The sequence below is a fragment of the Macaca mulatta genome, chromosome 11 (assembly GCF_049350105.2).
Source record: "Macaca mulatta isolate MMU2019108-1 chromosome 11, T2T-MMU8v2.0, whole genome shotgun sequence".
Classification (NCBI taxonomy): domain Eukaryota; kingdom Metazoa; phylum Chordata; class Mammalia; order Primates; family Cercopithecidae; genus Macaca; species Macaca mulatta.
The window spans coordinates 11,595,868-11,618,615 of NC_133416.1; the positions used below are offsets into that span (position 1 = coordinate 11,595,868).

A 22,748-nucleotide genomic window follows, 5' to 3' on the forward strand; every position below is an offset into this window, starting at 1 on the left:
TCCGCCTCCTCCTGTGTGTTCCTGGATTTTCTTCATTTTAATTTTGTGACTGCTCTGTTATAATCTTTAATAAATGTCTTATTCCAAACACTGAATGTCCCAGATATGTTTAATGTATAATGTCCATCAAAGGAGTCCGCTGTGCAATGTAAGTGCTAATCAAAACAACTGTTCATTTCTAGTTTTACCAAACTTTATTTCACTAAGTAAGGTACAAGAATTGAGTTACTAACTGACCCCAGCCCTTCATAAATAAGTCTAAGGAATAAATAAGCAACCAGGAAGTAAACTGGTACTTCTCTTGTAACAACCTTAAGGGAGACAAAGCAATGAAGAACCACATCCAGTTCTGATAATAGGTGGATAAATCCTTATAAAAGGCCTGAACCCTAGTCACAGAGGAGGTCTGCACACATCCTGCCTGCTCAGGTGAGAATTTAAGACCCGGCTGTAGTTCTCCTTTTCTTCTCTTTCAATAAGTAAATGAAATAGTCCACCCTGCAGTAGCCAAGCCATGGCCCACATGGAATCGCGCTCATTAAATCCTTAATGAAGTGAGAGTCACTACCGTCATATCCGTAACTCAGGGACACTTCCTGCGCCAGAACCAAAGGAAAGAGATCACTAGGAGACAGGAGCTTGTTTCCATGACTTCCTTCTATGAGCACTGTATCCAGATTCACTGGCCCTTTGCCTTTTTAGAGTTAGCTACTGAAGACTCATACTGGTGAGTTAGGAAGGATTAGGATATACTGTTTTTCTCATCTTTAATTCCTCTAATTTACGGGCTAACAGAAATAACTAGAATGAACAGTTTTCATTATTATTTATTATTCATCCATTTAATTATTTGTCACTGAATGTAAGCACCGTCTTAGGTATTTGGGATACAGTGGTAGATAAGATACAGTCCATGTTTTTTTTTTAAAAAAAAAAACTATGAAAGATAAAAACAAAAGATTACAATCCAGGATCATCAACACTACAGAATTATGGTCTATTTCATTACTGCACCTTCTCTCCTTATGTATGTCCAAACTCTACTGAGGAGAAATAATAAAGTTTTTCTTATTTTTGAGGCCTTAGTACCTAAGATAATCTGGTGATCCAAGCACATAAAGTGTTTCTGTAAACTTTCCTCTATGAAAATGCCTTATCGAATTGACTGCTATCTTGAAATTAAAATGCAGGTCAAACAGTCACAGAATGGAAAAGATACAATCACACATTGGTTAATTCAACCACATCTATGTATACTCAGAAAATAAACAAAATCAATTACGACCGGATTTTTGCATTAAGAGTGAAGACCTGAGAAGGAGGAAGTACCACCTTGCCCTCACTCACTTCCCACAATTTATATTCTCACATTAGCATTATGTATTTATTTTCTTTTTAGAGATGGTGTCTTGCTGTATCTCCCAGGCTGGAGTGCAGTGAGGCAATTATAGCTCACTGCAGCCTCAAACTCCTGGGCTCAAGCCACCCTCCCACCTCAGCTGCCCAAATAGCTAGGACTACAGGTACACACCACCATGCCAGCTAGGTTTATTCTTTAGAACAAAGCTTGATTTGCAAAGAGTCACTGTTAGGATAAAAATATACCATCAGGGATCAGTAATGTACTAGAGGAGTACAGCAATAACGTACTTATCTACTACATAAGCAATAGCATATATTGGCATAGATTTTATCAGATTAGTTCAGAATATAACATGAAAAAGGTATATTTTTGACAGAGATGGTTGGGATGGGGATGAGAGTGGCAGCAGTAGTTGCCATACTGAGAAATACAAAAAAAACAAACTTATCTATTTCAAAAACTTGCTTATATCTGGTCTTTAAATTGTTCACATAATATCTAAATAGTCTCAAAGAGAATCCATCTGTTAGGCATCAATCCCCAGGAGGTTGTCTTGCATCTAATGCCATATCTGAGCAAGTTCAGTATTTGCTAACTACATACTCATGGCTTTCCCAACAGCCAGTGGCCAGCTCCCTCCTTTTAGGGATACATGACAGATCTGAGGGTCAGGACAGAGTGGTCATCCATCAAGGGCTGACCTTCTTACACACCCACTGTAAAGAAACTTCACAGCTTGAAGCTTGAAGACTATTTTTGTTGATGGCACCGCATGTCTGCACCAAGCTATTAGAATAAATCCTGTAAGAAATCAGAAAAGTCAATCACTTGAGGCCGTATGCACAGAAAAGGAGTTGAAAGGCATGAAGGGATAAAAATTGAGCAAATTCTTTCTCCCTATTCAGGCAGAAGAATTAAAATTGTCCATTAGCCTCTCTTTAAAATGTTATCACCTTTTTTTATTTTTTATTTTTTATTTTTTGCCCTTACCCATTGTTCATTCCCTTCCTTGTTCCCTATTTCCTCTCCTTTTCACTTTTTCCTCTTCTCTCCATCTGCTCTTCTTAATCTATTCCCCAAGTATTATAATTTGGCTTTCCTTTTTCCTCTCTCTCTTTCTTGGCACTCCTTTGAAGCCCCTTACCTTGAGAAGTTTAGAGGTGATCCATCTTCCCACCTCCAGCCAGAATTGTTCCTCAGACCAACCCAGTGAAAGGCCTCACTGAGGAAATCTTGGAGCAGGCTCTAAGAGAAAGGTTGAAAACCAAAAACGAGACCTAGTGTCACAGTCAAACAACTATTCCTTTCCACGTTGGATTCCTAATACTAAGTTAAGTAATTAATTAAAAGACAAACTAGCATTCTTTACACCCTCCATCACCACCACTCTTAAGGACTGAATGCTTCCTAAAATCAGTATGTTGACCCCCAACCCCTAATGTGATGATACCTGCTGGTGGAGCCTTTAACAAGTAATTAGGTATAGATAAGGCCATGAGGGTGGGGCCTCCATGATGCAATTAGTGTCCTTACAAGAGGAGGAAGAGACCAAAGCACTCTCTCTGCCAAGTGAGGATACAACAAAAAGGCAACCATGTGCAAGCCAGAAGTAGGTCCTCACCAGGAGCCAGAGAACCTTGATGTTGGATTTTCCAGCCATCAGAACTGACAGAGAGAAACATCTGTTGTTTAAGCCATCCAGTCTATGGTATTTTGTTTGAGCAGCCCAAGATAAGACAACTATTCACTCTAAATAACTAATTTCTCATTTAACATCTAATTCTAAAGATTTGTTAACTGTAGAGAGGAGCAGCATCCTAGAATTGACCTTTCTATCCATATCTGGATTCTTATAATGTAGCAAATAAGAAAATATTACATCTCTACCTTCCACTGCAATTTTCTCCTTAATTAAAGGGAGTGCCTGATAGGTATTCAGATTATTTCAAAAGAAAGAAGCTCCACATTTGCTGCAGAAGTGGTCATCTTTCCCATCCTTAAATATGTAAATTATGATTAAACCTATAGCAATATTCTTGGTTTTTTCCCAAAGTCTCATTTTCCATGTCCTTGTCAATCTTGTATATGGTAAGAAGAAAACAGTTCTTAAGGGAATAAGTTTAAGGTAAAGGTATATCGGCTACACCTCTTATGTGTGCCATGTTACCCAACAGAACAGAGATAAAAGATCCTTCGATCTGCAAAGTCTGACATTCAAATGAAGAAGTTTATATCCAAGAGAATTGCCTCTATAAATGAAATAAAATAAAATATTAAAGATTAAAATAGATTAAAATAAAAGGTTAAAAAGATAATCCAAGCTAATTTTGTTGTAGGATTTAGTATTGGTGTAATTAACAATTACAGTTGCAATATTTTCTAATGACAGCTTAATTGGTCAAACACCTTTGGAATAAAATATTCTTTTTTATCTAGAAACTACTAAGAAAGCAACACAATTTCAACTGCCTATGGTGATTATTATAACACCAGATGTCCCATTTTGATGTTGTTTTTATTCCACTCCTGAAAGATGGTTGCTGAAGAGTAAGAATTTATGGCCTCTGCTCTTAACTGTCTCTCTTTGCCTACTTGGACCCTGCATGAGCACAAATAGAGTTGCTCTTCTAAAGTTAAGAGAAGGCCAGGCACAGTGGCTCACGCCTGTGATCCCAGCACTTAGGGAGGCCGAGGTGAGTGGATCACTTGAGGTCAGAAGTTTGAGACCAGCCTGGTGAATGTGGTACAAAACTCCCGTCTCTACTAAAATAAAAAAGTAAAAAAAAATTAGGCATGGTGACGGGTGCCTGTAATCCCAGCTACTTGGGAGACTGAAACATGAGAATCGCTTGAACCTAGGAGGCAGAGATTGCAGTAAGCCGAGATGGCACCACTGCATTTCAGCCTCGGTAACGGAGTGAGACTCTATCTCAAAACAAAACAAAATAAAATAAAGTTAAGAGAGGCAAAAAGCCTCTTTGCACTTCTAGTAAAGACACTACAGGAGAGAAAAGGAATCTTTTGTGCTATTTCTCATGGTCAGAATAACCTCTATTTTCTCTTCACTGGGTTTCGGTCCTGTTTCCATTTAGGACATGACTGTGGTGGTTCCTAGACGAAGCATTTGAAAAATGAGTATGACTTGTTTATCAATGCTTTTCTTCCCAAATAATCTATGCCTTATGATGACTTTGTTCTCTCAGAACCCAGTATCCTGAAAACAATTATCTCTTACATTTGTATTGCACTCTAAGGTTTGCAAAATCCCTCTGCGTTCATTCCCAACATCATTTGAAATACTACATACACAGTGTGGCATTTAGGAAAACAAAACAGAAACAAAATTCTGGAGGCTCCTAGCTCCCTCCTTCTATCTGAAGATGAGCAGGTGGTTTACTCTGGCTGAGCTTCAACTTCTTTATGAGCGTTTAGCTTAGATATTTTCTAGGATTCTTTCCAGTTATGAAATTCTTGACAATCTTGGAAGGTAGGCAACTATTATTATCCTCACCTTTAGAGATGAGAAGACGAGGTCATGTGGGTGAAAGAATTCATCCAAGAATTGGATCCTTATCAAATAATCATCCAAGTTTTCTCTCCCAGTGCTAAACTTTTCATCACTCTGTGCCCCTGATTAATGTCCTCCAGTGGTCTCGCTTTTCACACAGAATAAAATCTAAAATCCTTACAATGTACGCACAGTCCTACATAATCTAGCCCCTGCTAACCATTTCCTTACTTCCTAGGTGCCAGCCACATGAGCCTTCTTTCTGTTCCTTTCACATGCCAAGGTCATTCTTGCTTTAGGGTCTTTGCATAGCTTTTCCCTCTGCCTGGACTATCTTTCCTGAGATTTCTACATGGCTGTCAATCAGGTCTAGATATCAACTCAAATGTTCCCTCCCGAAAGAGGCCTTCCTTAACTAACCAATCTAAAATAGTATTCACATTTACTATGACATCATACTGTTTCATTTTCTTTAAAGCACATATCACCATATTCATTTGTTTAGTTTTGTCTGTCTCTTCCGAAGACAATGAAAGCACATGTAACATGTATGCAATGTGTAATGATCAGAGCAGGGTAATTAGCCTATCGCTTCAAACATTTACCATTTCTTTGTGTTGGGAACATTCAAAATCCTCTCTTCTAGCTATTTGAAAATATACAATACATGGTTGTTAACTCTAGTTACCCTGCAGTGCTGTAGAGCAAGGGTCCCCAACCCCCAGGCCATGGACAGTACCAATCTGTGGCCTGTTAGGAACCGGGCTGCAGAGCAGGAGGTGAGTGGCTGGGCGAGCCAGAATTACCGCCTGTGCTCTGCCTCCTGTCAGATCAGTGGATCAGCGGCAGCACTGGATTCTCATAGGAGTACAAACCCTATCGTGAACTGCGCATGTGAGGGATCTAGGCTGCCTGCTTCTTATGAGAATCTAATGCCTGATGATCTGAGGTGGAACAGTTTCATCCTGAAACCACCCCCGCCAAAGGTCCATGGAAACATTGTCTTCCACGAAACAGGTCCCTCGTGCTAATAATGTTGGAGACCACTGCAATAGAACATTAGAACTTATTTTGCCTGTCTAGGTGTAATTTGTATACTTTAACATAACTCTCCCTAACCTCCCCTTCCCCAGCCCTTCCCAGCTTCTTCTATCCTCTGTTCTGAGGTCAACTTTTTTTAAGTTTTCACATAAGCAAGAACATCCAGTGTTTAACTTTCTGTTCCTGGTTTATGTCACTTAACATGGTGTCCTCTAGTTCCATCCATTTTGCTATGAATGACAGGATTTCATTATTTTCTATGGCTGATTAGTATTCTAGTGTGTATACATACCACATTTTCTTTATTTCATTTTTTATTATTATACTTTAAGTTCTGAGGTACATGTGCAGAATGTGCAGGTTTGTTACATAGGTATACACGTGCCGTGGTGGATTACTGCACCCAGCAGCCCGTCACCTACATTAGGTATTTCTCCTAATGCTATCCCTCCCCTAGCCCCCGACCCCCAAACAGACCCGGTGTGTGATGTTCCCCTCTCTGCGTCCATGTGTTCTCATTGTTCGACTTCTACTTATGAGTGAGAACATGCAGTGTTTGGTTTTCTGTTCTTCTGTTAGTTTTCTTTATCCATTTATTTGTTGTTGAACATTTAGGTGGATTTCATATCTTGGCTATTGTCAATATTGCTACAATATACATGAGAGTGAACATCTCTCTTCAACATACTGATTTTATTTCCTTCAGATAAATACCCTATATATGTAATTATGTGTCAATTTAAAAAATGTTAATAACAAAATTAAATTTAAAATATCATTTTCCTTAAAAATAAATACATAAAATAAAATGTAAACATCATAACAGCAACAACTCTTGACTACCATATCCCTAGCAGTTAGAAAAATACATAAAATTATACTCAATAAATGCAGACCAGGCATAGTGGCTCATGCCTACAATACCAGCAATTTGGGAGGCCAAGGTGAGAGGATTACTTGAGGCCAGGAGTTCAGAACCAGTCTGGACAACATCGTAACACTCTATCTTTACAAAAATTTAAAAATTTAGCCAACTGGTCATGGTGGCATGTGCTTGTAGCTTCAGCTACTTGGGAGGCAGAGGCAGGGAGGAGGATCACTTGAGCCTCAGAAGTTTGAGGCTGAAGTAAGCTATGATCATGCCATTGCTCTCCAGCCTGGGTAACAGAGTGAGATCCCATCTCTTTTTAAAAGAATTATGTTTAATAAATATTTATAGAAATAAAGAACACACAATCAGGTATTATGCTGCAGGAAGTTAAAACCCTCTGAACAGAAACTGTATATTTTTTACTTTCTCTCTGTAAAACTCTTAACTGTGCATGCTGGGGGTAAGGAGGTAGACAGGAGAGTGAATGAAGTATACGACAGATGAAATGACACTGTAATTTTCAACATAGCTTAAAATTTTTACGTTTCTTAACCAACTTGTTTAAAGAATTATTTAAATTAGGAAAAAAAGAATGGATTTTTCTCTTTAATATTTTCACAAAATTGGTGTGGTAGTGATAGCCACGATCTAAAAGACTCAAAAATAAATGTTACTGCATTCAAAGTATATAAAATTTGAGTATATGTGAATCAAAAATTATAAACTAAATATTTGAAAAAATAAATTGATTAAAATTAACAAAAGGAATAAAAGAGTAATTCCCAATTTCTCCGTTGGAATTATGAGAAAAATAGTCCATTTCCTTTTCTTTCATTTCAAGAGGAGGAATGGCAGCTAATGAAGCACAGAAATTGATAAAGATTTGCTCAGAAACTTCAATTAGAGTCTGAAGAGCTAGGATTGGGTAATGCCCACATACAAACCCCAATCCTGTGCTCATTTACTACCCTCAAGACCCATATAATTCTAAGTCACTTGATCAATCAGTCCTTTTACAACTTCTCATTGGTGAGGCTAGATATTGAAAATGTTTATTATGGCACCTTCACTCGAAAATCTTCCACTTGGAAGAGGCCTTCAAAACCATAGTGCTAAAACCTATTCTATGTACTCATGGATGTGTGTGTGTGTGTGTGTGTGTCTGTGTGTGTGTGTCTGCATGTGTGTGTGCATTAGAGTGAGAGAGAGAGAATATAGAAGCAGCATGAAAGTAGAAATTGTAGAAAGTATAACTGTAGAAACAGCATGAAAGTATAAATTAGTCTGCTGCAGTGGCTGACACCTGTAATTCCAGCACTTCAGGAAGTCAAGGCAGGAAAATCCCTTGAGCCCAGGAGTTCAAGATCAGCCTAAGCATCATGGCAAAAACCCCAAATTTTTGTATTTTGTTAATACAAAAAATATGAAAATTAGCCAGGCAAGGTAGCACATGTCTGTAGTCCCAGCTACTTGGGAGGTTGAGATATGAGATAAGAGGATCATTTAAGCCTGGGAGGTGGAGGTTGCAGTAAGATGAGATTGTGCCATTGCACTCCAGCCTGGGTGAGAGTCTCAAACAACAACAACAAAAGTATAGGTAAAGGTGGTGACTGAGAACTCTTGTCACCCAGAGAAGGTGTGAGCTAGAACACTTAGGTGTTATGTCACTTAGCATTTGTAATGTTTGCTTATATTTTAGAAAAAATGCAAACCCTAAAAGCAAAGTGAAGATAAAATCCAAACAAACAAAATCAGGTGCACTTTTTCTTGTCTTTTCCTTTCTTGCTTTTTTAGTTCAACATTTATAACTTCCACACACACTTCTGTATGTAATATTTTTAACTGAAATTAAAATATCATTAAGGCACAAAGCATATTCCTTAAACTTCCAAATTAACATAGTTTACAGAATGTATGTAAGTTATTTCAACTCATATTAAGAAAAACTAACAATACATTGAAACTATAAAATCATATCTTTTGATTAGCCAACTTAATTCTAGGGAATATAATGTAAATAAATGACCGCAAGCAAAATGATTTCTATAAACATGCTCATAGCTCATGACAATTGAAAATTAGTAGAATTTTATCTAAGACTATGAAGAGATTTAAGCAATAGTGAAATGATGCAGAATGTGTAAAAATACTGTTTAAAACTAAAATAAAATCTGGTTGCAATTTTTTATTACCTAGAATAATTTAATGCTTAGTAAAAACCAAGAATGAAATAATACTATTTGATAAAAGCAAAATATAAAATAACGTGTTCCAAAACGCCTAAAAACATAGCATAAAGGTATTTTTAGACAGTATAGCTCTGTTTTGTCCCACCAAACCCGGGGCTAAAATCATCCTGAAAGCAGCGACAGGGGAATTCCCACAAGGGAGAGCCTCAAACCATCACGAGATGGGGCTGGCTGGGATACCATAGAATAAAGCACTCAACATCAAGGTGATCCGTGCAAAGCATCTATTACGGGAACTTACAGAGGGCTGCAGCAATCCTCACGATGGACAGTCAGAGAAAAGGAACGTTTGACCTACGTATGTCCACAGCAAGGGGGTCAGAGATGGAGCTTTTATGAGGGTTTAAGGAATCTGACTTAGGGCTGAGGCTACTTTATTTCAGTGTTTCGAGCTGCAACCTAGATACCTTTATCAGTGACTGGAAATATTCAAGGCTGGGGTTTGGGTTGGAGCCTGCAGGGGAAAAACCTGTAGCTGGGTGGGTCATAGGCCAGTCAAGGCCTTCTGCGATTTTCAGCCAATGCAAAGAAAGAAAGCCAGGAACTGGGGAACCCTACAGCCTCATATTTTCAAATAATATCATTATTGTGTTTTTCTTCAGACACTTTTCCAGGTGAAGTATTTAAAGCAAAGGATGTAATTACTAATTTGAAAAAAATTACAATACAGAGTACTCATAAGGTCTAAAAATAATTATATCTATTGCTTTAAATTTAGAGATGTTTCACTTGAAAACGCATCTCAAGATTGAGTAAAAATATAGAGCGTATTACTTGAAAATGCAACTTACTGTTTAAAAATAAGTTTAGCCTGTTTCCAGACTTTTCAGATATCCTATAATATGAACACATTAATTACCATCATCTAAAAATATGCAAATAACATTAAGAAATTTCAAAGGAAAATTTGACAGGTTACAAATTACTACAGCTTAATATCAATAAGAATTTTCCCTATAATTTTGCGTAAGTACACAATGCTAAAAGTCAGTAAGCCCTGCTCTATAAACCATCATTTGCTCTTCTTTTTAAAAGCTTGTGGAAACAATGTCCGTCAACAGATGGATATCCAAGTTCACAGCAGCCTTATTCCCAACAGGATAAATGGATAAATGGACAAATAAAACGTAGTACATCCATAAAACAGAATGTTATTCAGCCATCACTTTGATCCATGTTACAACATGGAAGAACCTTGAAAACATTATTCTAAGTGAATAAGCTAGACACTGAAGGACAGAATCGGCAAATTCATAGAGACGATAAGTAGAACAGTGATCACCAGGAGCTAGAGGGAGGGGAGTTATTGTTTAAGAGGTACAGACCTTCAGCTGGGGATGATGAAAAGGTTCTGGAGATGATGGTAGTGAAGGTTGTACAACAATAGGAACGTACTTAATGCCACCGAACTGTACACTTGAAAATGGTTAAAATAGTAAATTTTATGTTATGCATATTTTCCCACAATTTTTCAAGTTAAAAAATAGTGGAAATATCCTAGCCTATCATGCCCATCCCTTGTTATGCAGTTCACACTAGCTGCTTAATCTGATTATAAAGAAGCGTGACAAAAGACACACATTACCAGACTGTGAAGACCTCCAGAGTAAAACAGTTCCCCTACCATCTACCCTGTTGCCAGCCATTTCTTTGAATCTTCTGACATATCATCTCAGATTTCCTCATAAACAAAATACTCAATTCAACAAGTCATAATTTACTCTGTGATGTATCTTTTACTGAAATTGTGTCTTGGGACACAGAAGAGCAAAGTAAAAGTTATTTTTGGCTCTGGACTTTATATTGTTGTTTGAGATTTTTGTGTTTTTGAGACAGAGTATCACTCTGTCTCCCAGGCTGGAGTGTAGTGGCCTGATCTCGGCTCACTGCGACCTCTGCCTCCAGGGCTCAAGTGATTCTCCTGCCTCAGCCTCCTGAGTAGCTGGGATTACAGGCGTGCACCACCACGCCCGGCTAACTTTTTGTATTTTTAGTATAGATGGGGTTTCACCATGTTGGCCAGGTCTTGAACCTCGAACCTCAAATGATCCACCCGCCTCGGCCTCCCAAAGTGCTGGGATTACAGGCGTGAGCCACGGCGCCCGGCCAGTCTAGAAAGTTTTATCTTCACTTTGTACACGAGGAAACTGAGAGTCAAAAAGGTTAAGGAAGTTGCTGAAGTTCACACAGCTAGTAAGAAATATAGTAGAAGCATACTCATGACTGTCTGAGAGAAACCAAGCTGTTTTCATTACCTGATTGAAAATATACAGAAAAGTGACCACGTTACCGTAGCGTTTGTATTGCTGTACCCAAAGAAGGAAACCTTGGGTATTATTAGATGTAAATCCTAAATATGTGAGAAGCCCATGCCAGAAGTTCAGGGAATCCCAAGTTTAGGAAGATAGGTAAAGTTGAATGAGAGGTTGTTACAACAGTAAAGTTGGATCATATAATTCCAAATGATGATAATGAGGAAGAGAGATATTATAGGGCAAGGAACATCAGAATAGATTTAAAGAAATCAAAGCAGTTTCACTGGGAACTCACTAATGAATACATACTTTAAAATAACATACCAATAACTATAAGGAATCATGGCTAACAACATCCAGGACGAACTGAGCTTGGTGGGGGAAAAATGGCAAGAAAAATCAAGAATTTGAATATATCCAAACATCTAAAGATATACTCAAAGGGCAAGAAGGAGTAAGGGGGCCGGGCGCGGAGGCAGGAGAATGGCGTAAAAACCCGGGAGGCAGAGCTTGCAGTGAGCTGAGATCCGGCCACTGCACTCCAGCCTGGGCGACACAGCGAGACTCCGTCTCAAAAAAAAAAAAAGAAAAAAGAAGAAGAAGGAGTAAGGGCTGATGCTATAATGTTAACACAAAAATGAGAAAATAATAGAGCAATTTAATTTCCATTTTGTTTTTATTTTCTCTATCAAGAATAATCTTAAGGTCCCAGAGAGAAAAAAAAGAAACTATAAGTAAGCATCTCACTATTTTAAATATATTTAAGCCTATAATCCCAGCACTTTGGGAGACCAAGGCGGGAGGACCACTTGAGCCCAGGAGTTCAAGACCACACTGGGCAACATAGTGAGACTTCATCACAATAAATAAATTTAAATCTCCACGGTCATACAATGTACATTCTGTATGTCAAATTCAAAAAAAATTTTAAATATGTATAGAAAAGAAACCAGAAGACAATTAGTAGAAAAAGTTATCTTGTTGAACATGTGCAAAATGGATTCTGGAAGTTGTCAAATACAATATTTCTATAAATGACTTTGAAGGTGAGTTGATGTAGATTTTTTTTTTTTTTTTTTTTGAGACAAACTCTCACTCCATTGCCCAGGCTGGAGTGCAGTGCTGTGATCATGGCTAATTGCAGCCTTGACCTCCTGGGCTCAGGCAATTCTCCCACCTCAGCCTCCCGAGTAGCTGGGACCACAGGTGCATGCCACCACACCTATCTAATTTCTGTATTTTTTTGTAGAGGCAGGGTCTTGCCATGTTGCCCAGGCTGGTCTTGAATTCTGGGTTCAGGCAATCCACCTGCCATGGCCTTGCAAAGTGCTAGGATTACAGGTGTGAGCCACCGTGCCCACTAGAGTAGAATTTAAAATTTGGCTCTGCCAGATTTGTAGCCTTAGACTTATACTCATTAATTCTCTGATTTTTTTTTTTTTTTTTTGAAACTGTCTCACTTTGCTGCCTAAGCTGGAGTGCAATGGTGCGGTCTCAGCTCACTGCAGCCTCCACCTCGTGGGTTCAAACGATTCGGGTGCCTCAGCCTCCCAAGAAGCTGGGATTACAGGTGCGCAACAGCATGCCCAGCTAATTTTTGTATTTGTAGCAGAGACGGGGTTTCACCATTGTAGCCAGGCTGCTCTTGAACTCCTGACCTCAAGTGATCCACCCACCTCAGTCTCTCAAAAAGTGCTGGGATTACAGGTAGGAGCCACCATGCCCAGCCAATTCCTCTGAATTTTACTCATTCACCAACAAAATGGGGATGTGGAACTCTATTTTTCAGAATTGCTGCGACGATTAAGAATACTATACATAAAGGCCGGGCGTGGTGGCAGGCGCCTGTAACCCCATCTACTCGGGAGGCTAAAGAGGAGAATCGCTTGAACCCTGGAGACAGAGGTTGCATTGGGCCGAGATTGTGCCACTGTACTTCAGCCCGGGCAACAAGAGCAAAACTCCTTCTCAAAAAGGAAAAAAAAAACAAAAGAATACTATACATAAAACACCTGGCAAAAAGCAAGTGCTCAATCTACGGTAGCCTCTGTTATTGTACACTTTGCTGTAAGTGATCTAAGATAGGAGGTGAACTCTACTTAAGTATCTCAATGAAAGATGACCATTTAACAGCATGAGAGGGATATTTTCCATAGGCCTGTAGATTCTGCATACAGCAACGAAATCCTCTAGCACTTTCCACCAATGGAACGGCAGTTTGAAAAACTTCAGTTTTAACAGATCCATAGAGCTCTCTTTTTTATTTTTACTTTTTGCTCTTTTGGTAGTGGCTCAGACCCCAGTATGATACTAGAAACACTGTACATACCTCAAAATAGTATGTAAATCTTGCCCTGAGAACAAAAGAATAGTAACACTAGAACAAGAGACGCAGCAGGTCAGGTAAAAGTCAATTCGGTTCTACAGAATCTGACAAAAGTCAGAGCAAGAAAAACAAAGCAGAGAATCAAGTAAGATTCCAGGGGAGTGTCAAAGGTCAAACTTATGACATCTAGCAGGGACATTCCACCCTCTCCAGCACTGGCCTGGCCCCACGGAGCCTTAAGAGAAAATAAACTCAATTTGGAAATGCAGTGAGTGTAACTCTGCTGGTTTTACTCAACAATAGTCTCAGGAATGGCGGCATGTAAGGAAACAAAGGAGGGACAAAATCCCTCTAATGATCCTGCCCTTCCTCTGGATACCTCAGAGAAACAGCAATATTGCCATTTTCCCAGATGTTCTGTGCCTTCATCCTTTCCCTCCTCACCTCTCATGATCACACTGTGAAATGTATAGTAGCTGCTACACCACAATTTTCTGTGGCAGTGTCTTGTGCTATGACTCACGACTCCTGTTTATGAGTTTTGCCCTCAATGTTTCAAATTCATGGCTCACTTCTGCTATTTACTTCAGTCAGCTCGAATCCTCAGAGTCACTATATCAGAATAAGAATAGGGGTTGCTACAAGGTCCAGAAAGCAAGGCTATTTTGCTGGAGGCCATAAAACTAAGATGGCATGTTTAATGAGTATGACTCAATGCATTCTGCCACCTCACTTAGAGAAGACTTAAAAAAAAAATGTTAGTCACATATGTGGAATGATTTAGAGTTTAGATTCTATGTGGAATTCCAAAGGAGTAAGTGTTTCTTTGACAGAAAACAAGAATCTGTATGCTTTATATAGGTAGCTGTATAGGTAGTTATAAAATTTAGGAACTATATGTTATCCCCAGCTGCTTTAGAGTAACCTCTGGATTTTTTCCAAGGTAAGTTAATATAGTTTAATTCTCAATAAACTGTTCTCTGTGACTAGATTCTACCCCAAAAAAGAAAACAGAAAACAATAGCAAAACACAAAAATCAGTATTAAATTAGTGCTAAAGATGAAACTAAGATTTCTTGTTTTCCTTATAGATGTTATTTATGTAGACAAATTAGAATTTGATTTTTATACTAGGCAACCTCAGGATGTCAATTCCTTGTGTTGCCTTGAGATGGTCTAGAACCAATAGCAAGTTCTTTTCCAAGAGATTGCTGGTGGATAGGAAGGATCTGAGGGGCCTGAAGGAAGTGGAGGCCACCACACACACACACACACACACACACACACACACACACAAACACAGGTGCTTATATCCCAACTTTCTTGACACTGCAGTCTGGAACTTACTGGATTCCAGTGAATAAAGGGAAAACTTTTTAAAAGAAGGCATTTAAGCCCTTATCACAATCACTCTGTCCCCGTGATCTCTATCTTTCCCTCCCTCCCAAGTTCCACTATATAAGAATCTGCTGCCAGGCCTGGCACGGTGACTCACGCCTGTAATCCCAGCACTTTGGGAGGCTGAGGCGGGCAGATCACGAGGTCAAGAGAGCGAGACCATCCTGGCTAACATGGTGAAATCCCGTCTCTACAAAAATACAAAAAATTAGCCAGCATGGTGGCGGGCGCCCGTAGTTCCAGCTACTTGGGAGGCTGAGGCAGGAGAATCACTTGAACCTGGGAGGCGGAGGTTGCCGTGAGCCGAGATCATGCCACTGTGCTCCAGCCTGGATGACAGAGGGAGACTCTGTCTCAGAAACAAACAAACAAACAAACAAAACCCAACAATCTGCTACCTTGTTGTTGGACCTGTATGTTTCCAGACCTAAGACTTCTTTTAACTAGAGCTGTATTTCAAGTCTAATTCCTCTCCAAAACACTCACCATCCTTCTGCCTCCTTGCCCCATATACACACTTACATGCTATGCAAGCATCTGGGTTGCTGTAACTGAGGTTTGTTGGAGCAGACAGCATAAGAGTAAAGAGTGGGGAAGGAGAGGGAAGAAGGCGGAAGTAGAGGAAGAGGAAAGAGAAGAAGAGGGAAGCGGAAGAATACAGTATCCCCCCAAATCACAGATTCCTTCTGTTCCTCAAAAGAGGATACATGATCCATTTAAACAGCAGCTAAGAAAAACAAAAGAAACAAAAACAAAACCCCTACATTTTCTAAATGTTTGCATTTACCATTTCCTGTTTGTCCGTTATCATAAGGAGGTGTGAGTCTCTGGCTAGGCAGAATTCCAGACTAGAAATCCAGTCCTTTTTCTCCACTGAGAAATAGTAACAATGGTTACCATATTTCATCCAGTGGTCTGGGCAGCTAGGACAGCTGGCACAAGTAGAGTACTTGGAGCCTAGGAAAGAAGAGGACCTGGTTCACATCTTCATGGACCACTCAGTCTTGGAAATGAAATGGGAGATAAAATGGAATATGGCAGTCCCAGGTCTTCCCTGCTCCACCACTTTTCAGATTAAGGGTTAGAGAAATGTGTAACAATGCATGGTCTCAATTTGAATACCTCATAATGTCCACCCCCATCATCTACTAAGTATGTATTCCACTACACAAGAATAGGACTATAACTGAAGGAGCAAAGAAGAAAATGTAGAACAATCTGCCTGAAAACTCTGGAGCAAGTACTTTACTTGTGCTAGAGATCTCTGTGCACATGTAATATACACACACCAGATAACTGTGTGCTTGTATGATATGCGTCTGTGTACTGTCTTTGCTCAGTGCATACATTGCATAATTGCATAATGTATATTACTTAAATCAGGCAGAATCATTCAGAATGCCCAACCAAAAATGCACAAAAAAAAAAAAAAAAAAAGAAACTAGGAAAAGCAAACTTAACTAGAATGAAAGGTTTTGCTTTTTTATTATCACAAATGTAACTCTCACCATTGAAAACTGGAAAAAAACACTTATACTTCAGCAAAAAGAACTTACGTTGATATTTTTTTAAAAGGGTTTTCTGGCAGAGAAGCATAACAGGTGCTAAAGTGAAAAGTGATAGAATGTTCTAACCAAGATCTTTTAAATACGGAAGATCCGCATTCCTTTAAAATGGTTGGCTCATAGTTTTGTTAAGATGAAAGGGAACTGGCCAGGCATGGTGGCTCACTCCTGTAATACCAGCATTTTGGGAGGCCGAGGCAGGTGGCTCACATGAGTCCAGGAGTTCAAGACCAGCCTGGCCAACATGGTGAAACCTCATCTCTACTAAAAAATACAAAAAAATCAGCCAGGCATGGTGGCACCCGCCTGTAATTCCAGCTACTTAGGAGCTGAGACATGAGAATCAGTTGAACCCAGGAGGCAGAGGTTGCAGTGAGCCAAGATCACACCACTGCACTCCAGCCTGGGCAACAGAGCAAGACATTGTCTCAAAAACAAACAATCAAAAATGAAAGGGAACTGAATATGCTTTCAAGGTAATTCCAACCAAGATTCCAAAATTCTACTGATTTTCTACTTCAGTTTCAATACTTAAACATATTTGCATAAACTCACCGTAAGCACAATTCTACAGTGAGCAAGTATAAGCCATTATATTCCATGAGCACATGTGTAGATATATAATTGCAGAATAGAGTATATATCTACTCTAGATTTGGGAGTTACAAAGTGGGGAAAGTAGTACTTTTCATATAAATATTAGATAATTGTTCTCTAGGAAGACCCGGCATACAACCAATGTAAGTTTTGGAGATCAAGCTGTTAAATTGGCACCTTATAGATTTGTGCTTTTTCCATACGACTGTGACATTAGTCAGCCTGGATTAGAAATTCCCAACTTCCCTAGGAGTTCCTTTTTGTCAAAGGTCAGACTTGGATCTGAGGTAGAAACCCTGGAGCTAAACTCTTAAAATCCTAATAAATCGGCAGAGCACAGTGGCTCACACCTGTAATCCCAGCACTTTGGGAGGCTGAGGAGGGCAGATCACGAAGTCAGGAGTTTGACACCAGCCTGGCCAACATAGTGAAACTCCGTCTCTAATAAAAATACAAAAAATTAGCCAGGCATGGTGGCGGGTGCCTGTAATCCCAGCTACATGGGAGGCTGAAGCATGAGAATCGCTTGAACCTGGGAGGCAGAGGTTGCAGTGAGCCGAGATCACGCCATTGCACTCCAGCCCAGGTGACATTGTAAGCCTCTGTCTCAAAAAAAATTTTTTTTAATTAAAAAAAAAAGAATCCTAATAAATCACTTCTGTATAATCTGTCACTATCATCCCCTAAAAACATAAACCTAAGCTGGGACTCTAGACTGTAACACAATAAACTGAGAGCCCTCTAGATCACTAGATTTAAGGACTTAGAAGAACTAAACTTAGAAAAATTAGTTTCAGAAAATGTGAAAGCACCGGACTGGCAAACAAACAAAAAAAAAATCAGAATATGTTTACTTACATTATGATATATCTATATGTGAAAAGTTAAACATCATTAATATTATAATTCAAGTATCACAATACACATGGCAGTACAAAAATGTTTCTGGCAACATAAAATTAAAAAGCAATATACAAAATTATGAGCATACTATGATAAGAACTATTCTCAGCCTTGCATTAGAAGAAAGAAAGGTGGGAGAAATTTTAAAAGGACTTGATTGCAGTTCTATTAAGAAAATATGGTCAGGTGCGGTAGCTCACACCTGTAATCCCAGCACTTTGGGAGGCCAAGAAGGGCGAATGCCTTGAGCCCAGGAGTTCAAGATCATTCTGGGCAACATGGTGAAATGCCTCTACAAAAATAATAATAATAATAATAATAATAATAATACAAAAATTAGCCAGGCATGGTGGTATGTGCCTGTGGTCCCAGCTATTCGAGAGGCTGAGGTGGATCACTTGAGCCTAAGGAGGTCAAGGCTGCAGTGAGCTGTGATTGTACAGTGGCACAGGGTCCACTGGTATAGCAGCACACAAATCTATCACCCACAGCCTGGGTGACAGAGGGAGACCCTGTCTCAAAAAACAAAAAGAAAATACACACTGACACAAATGCACATGGTCAAAGACGAGGAGGCTATACCCAGGAAATAGTTGTATAAAGATGTCGATGTATTTTGTTTGAATTATTTTTTGATTTTTCAAAGCTCCTGCTATGTTATATTGCTTTTATAATATAAAATGAAAGATTAATTTTGGTTTAAGTTTGCACTTACCCTGGCACAGGATCCACTGGTATAGCAGCACACTCATAAGAACTGCAGTCAGAAGCCCCAAAGCTATTGCCACAAGGCAAGAACAAGAAGGCCTGGAAGAGGAAGCTGCAACAACAGAGAATCAAAGCACAATCCTGAGTCAGAAGATAGGTTGAAAGAAAAGAGAAAGTCAGGGAAGGATACTGCATCTTAAAGCAATTTGGCCTAATGGAAACCGAGATCCAGGCCATAAAGTTTCCTTTTCTAGATGTATCAGGAACTTGCTCTAGAGTCAAAGGTAACCACTAACACCTGTATCAAATAACTTACTGTATTCATCAAGATAAAGAATGCTTTTTTCCTTTGAAATTGTGACTTATACTGTCTCATACTCAGGTGGTGAGAATACAAATTGGTGCCTCTTTGGAGGACAATTCGGCAATATCTACCAAAATGGCAAAGGCATTTACCCTTTGACCTAGAAATTTCTCCTTAAGAAATTTTTCCTACAGATACTCACACGTGCAAAATGTCATATTTATTCGTGGCAGCAATATTTGTAGGAAGAGAAGACTGAATACAATCTACATTCTATCAGTAAAAGGCCTGTCAAATACATTTTTGATATATCCATAAAGTGAATACACAGCTTCTAATAAAGACTGGCTTTTTTTTTTAACTGATATGGAATATTTTGTAAGATATATAGTCAAGACAAAGAAACGTTCTGCAGAACAGGGTATACAAATATCTCTGCAAGCACATCCAAGAATCTGATAACATTGTTTGCCTCTGGAATGGAAAAAAACAGTCACTGGAGACAAGATAGGAAAAAGACTTTTTACCTTATTTTCTTTTGTACCTTTTGAATTTTGAACTGTGTAAACATATTATCCATTCAAAATTTAAATACATAAAATTTAGATAAAAATAATCTACATTTCAAAAGTGCTTTGTAAACTGTCATTATTAAAAGAGCAGTAAGTTTAGGTTGATGCCATGTTTAAGCATAGGACACTACTTCACGTTAGCTATGTTGCATACAACCTAAATCTAAATTTCAAATTTGAAAAATGGAAGTATTTTCAGCAAATCTTCATTTTAAAATCGAAGGTATCTCATAGTCCGATAGTGTAGAAATTACGTGTAACGAGCAAAACTCTGTGAAGTAAGATGATATTTAAGTTCTAATTTTGATTCCTTTGTTTAATAACCTTGAATTAGGAAATTAAACTTGCCTGTTTGGGCTTCAATTTTCTGTTTACATTTTAGATAAATTATTCTATCTATGTGTGTATCTATGGAGTATTCCAAACTTCTTAAAGAAAAAAATGTATAATGAGAGATGCCTTCATAAAGAGAGAATTCTGCATAATAAGTATTTGGACTGATGAATCCAAAGGCATTAGATTTCTAGTAAAACTTTTAAAAAGACATTTGCATCACAGGAGAACATTTAATGAAATACACAAACGTTCATTCTTGTGTTATGCTAAATTTAAAAAAGGTATCAAAGCATAATTGTATTTGTGTAACCACAAGCCAATTCAAGAAGTAAAATAAATTTTTTAAATTTACTTTAAGTGTATATTGAAAGTCTCTAAATAGTTCCAAGTAGGTTCCAATTTATCACCCAGTTGTGTGTGTGACCTTGAACATATACTTTGAGATATACATTACTTGTAACTTAATATTTCTATTCCTTAGAAATTAACACAGATATAATTCAAAACTAGGAAAAGATTACACAAATAAAGATGTCCAATGCTGTATAATTTATAGTAATAGAAATAAGTCTAAATATCCCAAGTATACTAGAATGATTTAGCAAATTAAGGCAACACTCGCAAAAGACATTAAAAATTATAATAGTAAAACTATGTAGTAAAAAGAGAGAAAGCTTAGGGAACTACCCTAAAGAATATACTTCGTGGGAGTTTACTGCCTAAGATACAAAATCAAGGATTAATTTTGGCATTTGCACTATTACCTATCTGTCTCAGATAATGTTCTCTTGGGGCTCTATGTACAAATGGCTCTTTTGCCTTCAAATCCTCAGTCACAGAGACTATTCTCTGTAGTGTTCTTGATACTTTTTCTTCCCTGTTTCTTCCCTGTCACCATTCTAGTGCAACACTGAAGTTAAAAAAAAAAAAAAAAATCTAGATGTGTAAATCAGTTTCTTTCCTGACAAAGCTCTTAGTATTATCCACCAGCAAAACTATTGGTGTCCTCCTCATTCCATAGTCAGAAAAACAGCCATACTTTTAAACAGCTGGTCCAAGGTTACTCCGAATATAGCTAAAGAGATAAAGTTCTCCCAACAAAGTTCCCGCTTTAGAGAGGAGCAAGAAGGAATAACGGCAATGCCCTAGGTTGGGTTTCTAAGATGCGATCAAAGAAGTGAATGGTTAGAAAAGGGTTTACCTGAGGCCTAAGATCAGATCCTGTACCATACACCAATTTTTCATATTCCAACTCTGGACTTTAAACTGAACCAAAAGTATTTCCTCAAATTATCCTCGATTCTTCTGCATCCTCTGCTTTAAACTTATTCTACACCCCATTCATCCGTAGCCTACTGTCACTATGCATCGTCTTCCATGCTACCTTGGTTAACTCACATTTTTGCTGTGGTCCGTAGTCATTCTGGGCTTGGGTTGCCGTAGGCAACTCTAACATGGAATAAATAACACTGTCAGTCATCTTCAGCTAAGATCTTTCACATGCAGTTGAGAGAGTTAAATTATCAAAGTGTGAAGGGATATGTATCAGTCAGGAAATAGCCCAATCTCTAAACTGCTAGCAGGAAACTTGACAAAAGCAGAAGTAATTTTTCAGGAAATGATTCAAATTTGGGGACTGCCTATAGAAATTAATATTTTAAGTTGCTATTTTTTTGCCCCATGATACTCTAGATGCTCATTAAATAGATATTGAATTGATTCCCCACGTCACCTAATTCTGTTGAGCAAGGAAAAATTGCTCTCAAGTCCAGCAATTTCAGTTATGGAAACTAAAATAAAAGTGAGAGTGGTTACTAGCTATGAATTTCTCTCAGAATTTTTTCTCTGCTTTGTTTCCTTCTGAAAAATGTATGCCAAATGAGACTGATTTCGTCATTTCTTGGAACTTTTGGGCAGTGATAAGCAATAATGAAATGGACTGTTGGTTGCATGCCTGGAATCATGGGAGAAATGGACTATTGCCCAGATATGTTTTGTGAATATGACATAACCACATCTTCCCCAAAACATTGTTCAAATTGTGCTATCATCTTTACCCTTCACAGTATCAGAAATTCCATTAAATTTTTTCTGTTGTCTTATTTTTACATGCAAAGATGACTAAAAAGAAGAGCAAAGTAAACAAATACATTCTAACATCTTAGTAATTTATTTTTAGTAGGTGAAAAGTTAATAAAAAGTTAAAGTAGGCCAGGCATGGTGGCTCATGCCTGTAATCTCGGCACTTTGGGAGACTGAGGCAGGTGAATCACCTGACGTCAGGAGTTCAAGACCAGCCTGGCCAACATGGTGAAACCCCTTCTCTACTAAAAATACAAAAAAATTAGCCAGGCATGGTGGTTGGTGCCTGTAATCGCAGTGACTCAGGAGGCTGAGACAGGAAAATCGCTTGAAACCGGAAAGCAGAGGTTGCAGTGAGCTGAGATCACACCATTGTACTCCAGCCTGGGCAACAAGAGTGAAACTCCATCTCCAAAAACAAAACTTAAAGTAAAGAAAACAGAAAGGGTATTGAAACTCCTAAGAATGGATAAGATCATCAAGATAGACTGCATAAGGATAAAAGAAGAGAAACAGGGAGTGCATATTAATAAAAACAAATAAAAACAAAATTTCTGCCTCCAGTCATGACAGAATGGCATTAGACTTACTCTCCAATCAAAATATTACACATGGCAAAATACACGAGGCAGCTATTTTCAGGAACACACAGGCAGCACTGTGATCCTTG

The 22,748-nt window shown here is 38.5% G+C and overlaps 1 protein-coding gene across 2 annotated transcripts; it reads right to left on the reverse strand.

The window, feature by feature from the left end:
* Positions 1 to 810: 810 nt before the first annotated feature.
* Positions 811 to 21,581, reverse strand: KLRG1 (killer cell lectin like receptor G1). Of its 2 annotated transcripts, none has more exons than XM_001114131.5 (5): positions 21,395 to 21,581; positions 18,792 to 18,896; positions 15,799 to 15,968; positions 2,508 to 2,608; positions 811 to 2,164 (listed from the first exon to the last, which is right to left on the reverse strand). In XM_001114131.5, exons 1-5 carry the CDS (start codon positions 21,474 to 21,476, stop codon positions 2,053 to 2,055), a joined length of 570 nt encoding a protein of 189 aa, XP_001114131.1. In that variant the 5' UTR covers positions 21,477 to 21,581; the 3' UTR covers positions 811 to 2,052. The 2 variants fall into 2 exon arrangements, with proteins under 2 accessions (XP_001114131.1, XP_077809719.1); XM_077953593.1 differs by lacking the exon at positions 21,395 to 21,581 and adding an exon at positions 21,198 to 21,383.
* Between the last annotated feature and the right edge of the window lie 1,167 nt (positions 21,582 to 22,748).